This window comes from Ranitomeya variabilis, chromosome 8 (genome assembly GCF_051348905.1).
Source record: "Ranitomeya variabilis isolate aRanVar5 chromosome 8, aRanVar5.hap1, whole genome shotgun sequence".
NCBI lineage: Eukaryota > Metazoa > Chordata > Amphibia > Anura > Dendrobatidae > Ranitomeya > Ranitomeya variabilis.
The window spans coordinates 180,768,106-180,780,147 of NC_135239.1; the positions used below are offsets into that span (position 1 = coordinate 180,768,106).

Here is a 12,042-nt window from a genome sequence, read left to right on the forward strand (position 1 = left end):
AAACATTTCAGTAGGCCAACATTTAGGGTTTTAAAATCCATTTTTCAAGCTGGTGTTATAAAATATTCCAATTTACTGAGATAATGACTTTTGGGTTTTCATTGGCTGTAAGCCATAATCATCAACATTAGCAGAATTAAACACTTGAAATAGATCACTCTGTAATGACTCTATCTAATATATGAGTTTCACTTTTTGTATTGAAGAACTGAAATAAATTAACTTTTTGATGCTATTCTAATTTTGGGAGAAGCACTTGTATTAGGAAAACTGTTATTAATAATAAAGGACTTTACGGTCATGCAGAACTTTGGTATTTTTACCCAGAAACTGATGTTTTTTTACCATTTATAAACATATAGAAATGTAGAGCAATTCAGTTCATTAAAGACAGTGTTTCCACAAAAAAGATATTAAGATCCTAAAGGGATTTTTCATGGTTAGGAAAACAAGACTGCTTTCCTTCTTCCACATTGTTGCATCTTTCCAGAGGTTTTCTGTAATATCACAGTCTAAACAGTCATCTGATCACTTGACAAACAAGGAAAGTGCTCACATACCATTAGAAGAAGATGAGTTGCGAAACGCACATGGGGCTAGCCCACATGAACATGTTTGACAGCCTAACCACAGGCATAATTCACCCTCTTTATTTCAATCTGAACATTGGTTAGTTCTATGAATTGTTGGCCCTTTAATTTTAAGTTAATAAGATAGCACTACTTGAATATCCAAATGAGAAAATGTTTTCAACCACATGTATGAACAAAACTGAAAATGTGCCTGGTCAAGGGTTATTAGCTTGGTCTTCAACTGGATAATAAAGTTTAAATATTTTCTTACTTTTCTATGTTGGTTCCAAAAGCACATTTTGTGTAGGATCTATAGCTAAATTTTAATGCAGAACGATACTTCTATCATATACATTTGGGACATATCAGGATATATTTTAGGTACTCATTCACATGTCGTTGCTGTATGCAATATTGGTATGTTTGTTTCTGAAAATTTATTTTTCTTTTTTAGTGTTGCTAAATATGCAAGACTTGTCTTCTCCTACAGATTCCCTCTCTTATCATTGCTTGTTATCTTATATTATTGGGTATTATACCCAAATGGAGCAGAAAGACTACAACTGCATCCCCCTCATACCGACCTACTATTTACTGTATGGCTCTAGACTGCAGCTGCACCCCCTTCCTACCACTCTACTATTAACTGTATGGCTCTAGACTGCAGCTGCAACCCCCTCCTACCACTCTACTATGTACTGTATGGCTCTAGACTGCAGCTGCATCCCCCTCCTACCACTCTACTATGTACTGTATTGCTCTAGACTGCAGCTGCATCCCCCTCCTACCACTCTACTATTTACTGTACATATATACTTTATTATTTGACATTTTTCAAAGGAATTTATATTAATCAAATTGGTTACAGCCAATCCTTTACTCAATCAATGATAACTCTATTTATGTAATTCTGGCAAATGATTCATTAGTTATTTAGTACCCTTCCTGTTTTTCATTCATTTGATCTGTGGCACCTACAGGCTGAAATTTCTTACCTGTACTAATGGACTACAGCGTCTATAGATTTATTGATTGCCTATAAGTATTGTTTAATTATATATACATTAGGATGCCCATTCACTGAGCTGTGTACCCCCTTTTTGGTTTGAGGCACCTTTTTAGAATATTTACGTGATTAGTACTTACAATTAAAAAATATTTGTTTTTCATTAATATTATGGTAAAAATACTGCTTGATCTTTATACGACCAAATTATCATAGGTTCATTATAGCTTTCTTTATTTACTGTTTGGCTTTATACTACAGCTGCATCCCCCTCCTACCAGCCTACACTTTACGCTATGGAAGGGAGGAAAGAGGAAGGCATGACTAAGAGCACACTAGTGCCAGAAACGTGTCAGAGTTTTATGTGCTAAACATGTGGAGTTTTTTATCTTTTGAAAATAAACTTTGAAGAATTTTAAACAGAGGTGCCTTCCTCTTTCCTACATTTCGTGGACTTCTCTGTGGGTCAGCAGCTTTTTGGATATGGCACTCTGTGGGATCTAACAGGCATGCAATACTTCATTATGGTGAGATTATTTTCTTTTTTCATATTTACTTATGGCTTTGCACTGTGTCTGCATCCACCTCCTACCAGCCTACTATTTACTACATGGCTCTAGACTTTAGCTGCATCTCCTTCCCACCAGCCTATTTGCTGTATGGCTCTAGACTGCAGCTGCATCCCCCTCCTATCAGTTTATTTACTGTATGGCTTTAGACTGCAACCGCTTCTCCCTCCTACCAGGCTACTATTTACTGTATAGTTCTAGATGGCAGATGCACCCCTTCTAAAGGGGCTATTATTTAGTGTATGGCTCTAGACTGCAGCTGCATCCCCCTCTTAAAGGTCCTACCAACCTTCTATTTACTGTATGGCTCTATACACAGCTGCATCCCCCTCCTATCAGCTTATTTACTGTATGGCTTTAGACTGCAGCTGTATTCCCCTCCTACCAGGCTACTATTTACTGTATGGCTCTAGATGGCAGATGCACCCACTTCTAAAGGGCCTATTCTTTAGTGTATGGCTCTAAACTGCAGCTGCATCCCCCTCTTAAAGGTCCTACCGACCTTCTATTTACTGTATGGCTCTATACGCAGCTGCATCCCCCTCCTATCAGTTTATTTACTGTATGGCTTTAGACTGCAGCTGTATCCCCCTCCTACCAGGCTACTATTTACTGTATGGCTCTAGATGGCTGATGCACCCCCTTTTAAAGGGCCTATTATTTAGTGTATGGCTCAAAACTGCAGCTGCATCCCCCTCTTAAAGTTCCTACCAACCTTCTATTTACTGTATGGCTCTATACAGTAGCTGCATCCCCCTCCTACCAGCCTACTATTTACTATATGTCTTTGGACTACAACTGCATCCCCCTCTTAAAGTTCCTGTTATTTACTGTATGCTCTATACTGCAGCTGCATCCCCCTCCGACCAGCCTACATTACTGAACGGCCCTTTCTTTTCTGGAAAAGAATAGAGGTAAAAGTCCAATAGATAAATGGAATATTATTTACTTCCACAATTAACAAAATACTAATACTACTGAGGATAATAAATACATTTAAGAGTGTCTTACCTCCTCCGTTCTTTCCACACAGATATGGAAATCTCCATACATTCCCTAAGCCAATTGCATATCCCACACAGGACATAAGGAAATCAAATCTTCCCTTCCATGTATCTCTCTCAAGATCTTCTGCTTTTTTCTTCTGCACTTTTACAACCAAGGTCTTGGGCTTATCATTTGTGATCGGTGCTTCGCTGAGCTCGGTAGAAATTTGTCCATCTGTAACCTTAGTTCCATTTGTTGCCATGTCTCTTGGCTTGGAATGGCAGTGCCTGGTACCCAGACGAGAAATTTCAGCACCAGTCCACGTGGACAGCAGTTTCGCGGCTCCCTTTTACTTCACTAGGGTTACAAAGATGATTTAAAAATCCTCTGTTTATAGTTGCAAATCCACGACAGATTAGAAGATTAGAAGTTCAGCTGAAAAAAAACCAAAACATGAAAATGTTTATATACATCATAACAATAAAAGATTTATATCATTTGTACACATTTATGATAAAAAATACTATGTCACCAGGGCTATGTTTATTGCAAACAGCATGCCAGGAAAAGAAGGAGTTACATATTTTAGGAGGAATAATGTTGTTTAATAGATATGAGTAGAGGAAAAATTAGAATTCGAGAATTCGCCTGTTCACGCAGATTTTCTTCATAAATTTGAATCTCAGAGAAGTTACTTTCGAATTTAATGTCTTTTATTATGCTACATGGTCTCTCCAGACCCCAGAACATAATAAATGTAAGCTGTAAAAAATAAAGTGCTTATAATCACCTTATCGCTCACCCCTTCTAATTCACCAAAGGTCAGGATGTCAGGAGGTCACGATGAGTGCCCTGACGTTGCGTATGCATGTTCAGAACCATCTTGGGGCACATAAGAGTGGGAAGTCCAGACCTAGCATGAGAGGCACAGGGATTTCTGTACTCGAGGTGGTCATTAGAAGATATGACAAGAACCGTATGTGTGACGGAAACTAACAAAGGGGCTGTAGAGGTGGGTTTAAGTTATTTTTTGTTACATTTTTTGATGGACCTCTAAGGGGTTCAAAAAATGGAGGCCAACGTTGAAGCATTTATCGAAAGATGATTTTTGTACTATTCAACTAGCATTCAATTCCACCATAATATAATTGCTTATTTCTATTTTTAAAGTAACCCTAATAAAGAAACAGGACAGAAGAAATGTGGTGCTGGAGATGAATATTATCAATAACATGGGTGGGAAGAAGAACAAATGAATCGATTTTGGAAGAAATCAAACCAGACATGTTACTCAAAGCAAGGATCACCAAGCTAGGACTTGCCTACTTTGGACACATCATATAAAGAGAGCAATATCTGGAGAAGGACACCATGGTAGGAAGAATAAAAGGAACAAGGCGAAAAAGAAGCCTAGCAACCTGACAGTTTGATACTACCAAGATAATGGTGGAGAAGAACCTGGTGGACTTATCCAGGCTTGCACAAGTTTGATCTTCCTTCAGATCATTCATATATCAAGTCTCCATGGCTCGAGATTGAGCAGAAGGCCGTTAAAATTTTTTTAGAACTGATACACTATGTTAAACCTAGTGCATGGTTTAGTGGATCAGTGCATTAGCCATAGATTCTCTGTTTGGTGTTCTTTAATCTCTGTTGTCTTGCACAACTACCTAAGCCACTGCCATTAGGTAAAACATAGTGTATCAATTTTGCCTGAAGTGGTCCTATAAATTCTTCATACACTAAATAGCCATAAGTATATATGGGAATAAAAAAATCTGAGTACCATTTTTCAACATGTAGAATTTCTTGGCAAGATTATTTATGAGTTGCTACGCTATAAAAAAATTTCCTCTAGAGTAAATTTACTGTAGGAGATAATTGCATTACTTGAGTTATAATAAATGAAATAGTGTAAATAGCAGATTTTAACCCCTTTCCCAATTTAGACATAGAGTTATGACTAAGGTGGGTTCCTCCTGTTTGCCGCAGGAACCGACGGTGAGTCTGCAACTTTTCTGGAACATGTCAGCTGATTTGAACAGCTGACACGTGCGCCTAACAGCCACAGGTGGAATCGTGATCCACCCACAGCTGTTAACATGTTAAATGCTGCTGTCAATCTCTGACAGAGGCATTTAATATGTTCGCCTTGGATGCATGTCACTTATCCCACCCATCAGGGTCCTTGTCACATGAACATGGGTTGCTGATGCAGCAGACCCCTGTGGTTGTCATTGCTGGATAGCTATGAGCACCGCTAAGAGGTCGGCGCTCACAGCAAGTGTGCATTTTAGCTACATTGAGCAGGGCTGAAACCCTGCTCTGTGTATCACAAGGAAGATCGCAGCTTCTAGTCTCCCATAGAGACTATTGGAGCAAGTAAAAAGTAAAATAAAGTTTTTAAAAATATTACATAAATAAAAAAAATACAAAAGTTCAAATCACTCCCATTTGCCCCATTCAAAATGAAATAAAGAAAAAAGTTACAGATATTTTATTTTGCAGTGTTCAGAATTGCCGTATATATCAATATATAAAAATAATTAATCCAATCGGTAAACAGCGTAGTGAGAAAAAAATTAAAAACGCCATTATTAGGTTTTTGTTTGCTGCAACATTGCACTAAAATGCAATAATGGGAAATAAAGAGATTGTATATACAACAAAATGGTATCAATAAAAATGTCAGATTGGCGTGTAAAAAAATAAGCCCTGACCCAGCCCCAGAACACAAAAAATGGAGACACTACGGGTCTCGGAAAAAGGAGATTTTTTTTTAAAAAGCTTTGGGTTTTTTTCACCTCTTAAGTAAAGTGAAAAAGAACCTGTACATGTTTGATAACTATGAACTCATAATGAACTGGGGAATTATAAAGGCAGGTCAGTTTTAGAATTTAGTGAACATGGTAAAATAGCAAAACAAAAAACAATTGTGGAATTTCACTTTTTGTTTTGCAATTTCACCGCTATTTGAATTTTTTTGCCCATTTTACAGTACACTATATGGCAAAACCAATGGTGTTGTTCAAAAGTACAACTCGTCCTGCAAAAAGCAAGCCCTCACATGGCCATATTGATAGAAGAATAAAAACCCAAGGGGGTGAAGGGGTTAAGTACAGTATGTATAATAACATCAATGACAAAATTAAAATGTTATATCACCCTGGCTACAGTATTCTCACTGCTTAAACATGATGTGAAAGCTGGACAATAAAATTTAAGGAAAACTGTCATCAGAAAATTACTCATTGTTTAAAATAGTCTTTTATATATCATGTATTAAACAAAATTTAGCCAGGTTTTCTTTTAATATGAAGATCTTCATTAAAAATACAAAATTAGTAATTTTGCAATTTTCACACTAGCGACCTGAGGCATTTTAAACTTCCTGTCCTTTCAGGAAGCGTTTGCAGTTTCCTCATCAGCAGAGGCAGGATTAAAATGACAGGAAACGCCACTATACACAGCTGATAACACAGTCACAGCTTCCCCTGCTTTCTTTTTTATTTTTTTAATTGGACACTTCAATACAAAAGATTTGATAGGGATCTGACCATTGTGGCTATGTACATGTGTTGTTTCCTGAAACAAATGGAAGTTAGACTATCACAAGGCACTAGTGGCCAATGTGAACAATTAAAGTTTTCTCATTTTTAAATTTTATTTTTATTTTGCATCCGTCAATCACAGTCTTGGATTATTTTATGCAAAACGTTTTTAAGAAATCTGATAAATGTCGCTCTCGTTCCTTTTAATTGACTAGTCTATTTTATCACACGTCTTGCTGGTTCATCAATATGATATCCCGGACTTCCTAAAAATGCTATACAAAGAAAAGTCTGAAACTTTTGCATCCATTTTGTAAAAATTCAAACAGTGGCCCACAAGGCACAAACAGTAGAAGAATCAGCTATGAGGAGAGTGCCACATGTGTTGACTACACATTTGCTTTTATAGTCAATTTTTAAGTTTAGGCTGGAGGTTCACTTTGAATGTTTTAAAGTAAATGAGAAGAATAACATCAACTGTAACATAAGATGAATGGACACAAGAAAAGTCATTAACAAACCAAAACCAAAGTCAAGAATAAGAAATTCTAAAGAAACTATTTCAATAATCACTCTAAAAAAGTTATCAAAGCATTTTTGGGTTCCCCAATCTTGCAAGTTGTCGTAAAGTTACGAATAGCTAAGAACCCTGAGCGTGAGACCAAATGACACTTTCGGAGGACACAGTAAACTATATAAGACAAACATATTTAAATATATTTTTACAATGATATGCAAAATGATTCCAAAATATTTATCAATCTTGTTATATAATCTATGTGGCTATAACTTTTTACAAGATTTCATTTTCTATCAGTCTGATTTTGTAATAATTCATAGGTACTTAGTATTATAATATGACAAGAATAAACTCAGGAACATTCTATTGATGACAGATTTAGTAGTTTTACAGATTTTTTTTAAGATAGAGCCTCACATTTCTTATTGCTTTAATATAGGTATATATAAAGTTGTACCTTATGGATGCAAGATTTGCCAGAGAACCTGTCAGCACAGTTTAGTAATGTAAATTAAAGACATGGCTGTAATGGGGCTGTAATACAGATTACATTGATACCTTTGATGAAAAAATCGGCTTTGCTGTTCTTCTTCAATCACCATTTGAAGTTTTTTGCTAATTAGATTTCGGTGTACAGGGGTTGGACTGTGCAATGGATCTTCTCCTCCCTGTCTGTGATGCCCCAGCTCCTCCGCCTGCCTCTGCTCTGTGAATGACCTGCCTCCTATGTCTGACATCTCAGCAGTGACCTGTCATTTAAAGACCAAAGGCAGGAGAGGGTCGGGGAATCACAGACAGTGTAGAGAAGCCCCAGTGCACAATCCAACCCCTGTGAACCAAAATCTAATTAGCAGAAAACTTCAAGTGGTGATTAAAAAAGAACAAAGTGGATTTTTTCACCAAAGGTATCAGTTTAATCTATATTACAGACCATTACAGCCATGACTTTACTTCACATTACAAAATGGTGCTGACAAGTTATTTGTAAAGATAAATATTCTCTAGCACGAAAGATCTCTAGCTGTAAATGAGTGACACAGGGTTTCACCGATGCCTAGAATAATTCAAAGTCAAAATTATTGCCACTACATGGATACCATGTCAAAGGGTTGTTGGGCTATTCCTGAAAGTCTGCTGTCACGTCATGTGACTACGGACTTCTGAATACTTACAGAACGAACACCACATGCTGTCAGGATTCTCCAATGTCTTCAGCAAGAGGTGACTGCAAGTATGTGATATGTCACATTCTGACTAGACCTCATTCAATTGACTTGTATTGAGCGAGGTCAAGCAAGTCTAGTCGGCATGTGACACAAGGTCTCGCCGTTGACCCTCGAGAATCCTGACAGCGTGCAGTGTACGCACTGTAAGGATTCACAAGTCTGCAATTACTCTACTTTTAGCAAAACACCAGACAAATGCTTGCTTTTTACATGTTCTTAAGAAAGAATACATACATTGACATATAAGTAATGTTACTGGCTGTATGCTGGATTTGAGGCATAATGCATGAAGTTAAACAGGTAAACTAGCTCCTAATTGTCTTACATTTGGCCATTCATTTGTGCCGATAAACTGACACATGAAAATAATAAAAATGGTTTATATTTAGACAACTCCACAAGCCAGTGCCTCTTTTTTTGGACAATCTGTAAAAAATTGCCTAGTAAGGTGTGTAAATCTTTTCTCTTTGCTACAGATCAATCAAATAAATTGTCTAAATCGATTTGCTTAAAAAAAATGTTCAACTTCTGCCAACTTTTGGTGCAACCACATTGGTAAATATGGGCAAGTCCAATTTGCTGTCACCAATCCTCCTTTCGACTTTGTACCTTTTCTTATTATTGATTCAAGTTCAACTTACCAGTTTCCATGAACACAAAGAACCAAATTAACTGATGTTCTTACTTGAAATAAAATAGAAACATATAGACCGATTTTACGGAGCAAAATATTATAGAACCAGCTGTAAAAGATGGATGTACAGTATGTGATTGTAAGTGCAATCAGTTTGCAATTAGAAGTTTCTGAAAGGTGCAGATGATTGTATGCGTGCAGTTGATCATGCAGTAAATCTTTATGATTTAAAGGAATATTTCATGAAAAGAAAAACGCAATTAGATAATGTCTGAACAGCCTAGTCAGCTTCTTTCTGGTATTACTTTTATTTCCATCATTTCACTTTCCATTGGCAGACCATGTCAATGACTAACGATCAGAGTTTGCCGAAATTCAAAATCATCAGATTTACTAGAATTAGATTGTAAAGTTGATTGCACATAATTTATTCAATGTAAATCAAATGTGCATAATTATAGTATGAGATCTTCAGAAGCCAAAGCACAATAAATATAGGTAATGCAAAATAAATAAATAAATAAATAAATAATAATAATAATAATATATACACAGCATGGGAGTATAACAAAAAATAAAGTAACACTATTATTTCACTTTGTATTTGATAAGACATTATTTATTTATTTTTAGATTTTAGATTTATAGGTATTTTTACTTAATTTTTCTGTCTATATATTTGTATATATTGTAATTATCATTGGTATCTGTATGCATAGTATATTTGAATATTGGATATACATTTATTATCACTGGATATCCATACATTATTTGATTGTTCTAATTGTTTTTTATTATGGTATTGATACTTTGTATTTTTGATTAATTATTTTGATGGTACTTTATTTTTGATATATTCTCATATATGTGGCTACTTCTGAGAATATTCCTTGTCCTGTATATCATGTCAGTGATTTAACATGTTTATAATTAGTTTTAAATGGTTTAATGGTTTTAACTATGTAGAGTTGGTTGCTTTCCAATTGAGCAATTGTAAGTACACAGTGCCATTTAATATGATGGCTGCAATACATTAAGAGGATTAAACTTTTGATGGGAGGAGGAGAGCTTTTTTAAGCTGGCTGTAAACATTAGAAATTGTTTCTTATAGTTTGTGGTTGGTGTCATTGCATGGTGAGCCACACTGTTTCGTTGGAAACGTTCCTTCATGGCCTGAAGCAAACAGCCACTAGTGAAGAGTGAGTATGCTCATTATTCGAGTTTCTCCAAGCACGCTCGGGTGGTCTCCAAGTATTTCGGTGTGCTCGGAGATTTAGTTTGTGTCGACGTAGCTGCATGATTTACGGCTGTTATACAGCTTGAATACATGTGGGGATTCCCTAACAAACAGGCAATCCCCACATGTATTTAGGCTGTCTAGCAGCCGCAAATCATGCAGCTACATCAGCATAAACTAAATCTCTGAGCATGCCGAAATACTCGGAGACCACCCGAGCAAGCTTGGAGAAACTCGAGTAATGAGCATACTCGCTCATCACTAACTGCCACAAATTATGATGGACATAATCTATGACTTTGGAGGTTGAAATTTGTATTATAACTCCAACCACAGTTTGTAATGACAGAAAATTCTCTCTGTTCTCTTTTGTTTTTTTTGTGGTCCAATCACCCATTTGTTGGTTCATTTGCTGCTTATGAACAATGGAGCTATCAACATGGCAAACTACAATAGTCAAACTCAGAAATAGAGGAAAACTGTAAAAATGGTGGTCAATTTTCAACCATAGTTAGTCGATCATTCCATATAAACTTACGGCGTATCACATATTCAACATTCACAGACCAAATGTGGACCTCAATGTCCAGAATAGCCGTGGGTCTCCAGACCAGAACTCATCAGCTTCATAGCTATAGAATTCTGCTTATGTGACCTGTGGCAGGTCCAGACATAAAGTAGCAAGAGCATCAATGTTGCAAAATGTGAAATTGGTCTTCGTTTCAGCCAACTAGTTAAAAATTCTACCTGACTTCCCATGGTTTGGGTTAAATGACATATTCACAAGTCACTTGTGCAAAACACAAAATACGTATATACATATTCTTCCAATGGAATCTAAAATTGGAAATATATAATACCACTCCAATGTGGAGAAAAGGAAATTTCTAGTTTTTGGGTATTTATTTACCTTACTCACAGGACTTTGCATACATCTTCACTGTCCTATTGGGGCTCACAATCTAAATTCCCAATCATTACCTCTTTTAAATGTGGGAAGAAAACTGGAGAACCCAGAAGAAACCCACGCAAACACGTGGAGAACATGCAAACTCCTTGTTGATGTTGTCTTTGGTGGGATTTGAACCTAGGACTCCAGTGTTGTAAGGATACAGTGCTAAACACTGAGCCACCGTACTGCATTCACACATTGAAGTAGTTAGTACAAGAATAGAAAAATATGACTTTACCATATCAAAATTATAATTTCTGTACGTTAAAAATTAATAAAAAAAAGTATTCTGCATATATATGATGACTAAAAAGTAAAAAATATGTATAAAAAGGTTTATTATGAAAAGGTGCGTTTTACCTTATGTAAACTTTGCTCAGGTCACCTAGTTTGTTTGTGCAGCTAAGTGTATGTTTTATCTTATATTGTGAAATATTGCTTGAAGAACAAACTGTTCTTTCAGACATCAAGAATGAAACTTCTGTTCTGTAAGATACTATGACTTTCTGCAATGTTTAAACTATATTGACTTAAAAAGGCACTTTTATTACTATCCTTGTCTCCAACTCCATTCATGCATGTTCTTCTCTGTCGAAGCCAATCAAACTCAAATTTTAAGCCGAAAAGAATTACATTGCACAAGCCCTCATAGCGATGCCACCTGGTTAGTTATTGGTGCACACATTGTTGATTTTTATTCTGCACAACGGATTTATTAAAGTCTTTGTAATTGGAATATTTAAAGGGAACCTTTCACCTCAAATTGGCGGGATATGTAAATGTCTTTT

The 12,042-nt window shown here is 36.2% G+C and overlaps 1 protein-coding gene across 1 annotated transcript in view; it reads right to left on the reverse strand.

The window, feature by feature from the left end:
* The window catches only part of SLC6A1 (solute carrier family 6 member 1), a 269,163-nt gene that overhangs the window by 152,164 nt on the left and 104,957 nt on the right, over positions 1-12,042 (reverse strand). The window contains exon 2 of the mRNA XM_077277620.1: positions 3,159-3,569. Within this exon, the coding sequence (XP_077133735.1) occupies positions 3,159-3,396 (238 nt within the window). The 5' untranslated portion in view covers positions 3,397-3,569. The remainder of the gene's footprint in view (positions 1-3,158; positions 3,570-12,042) is intronic.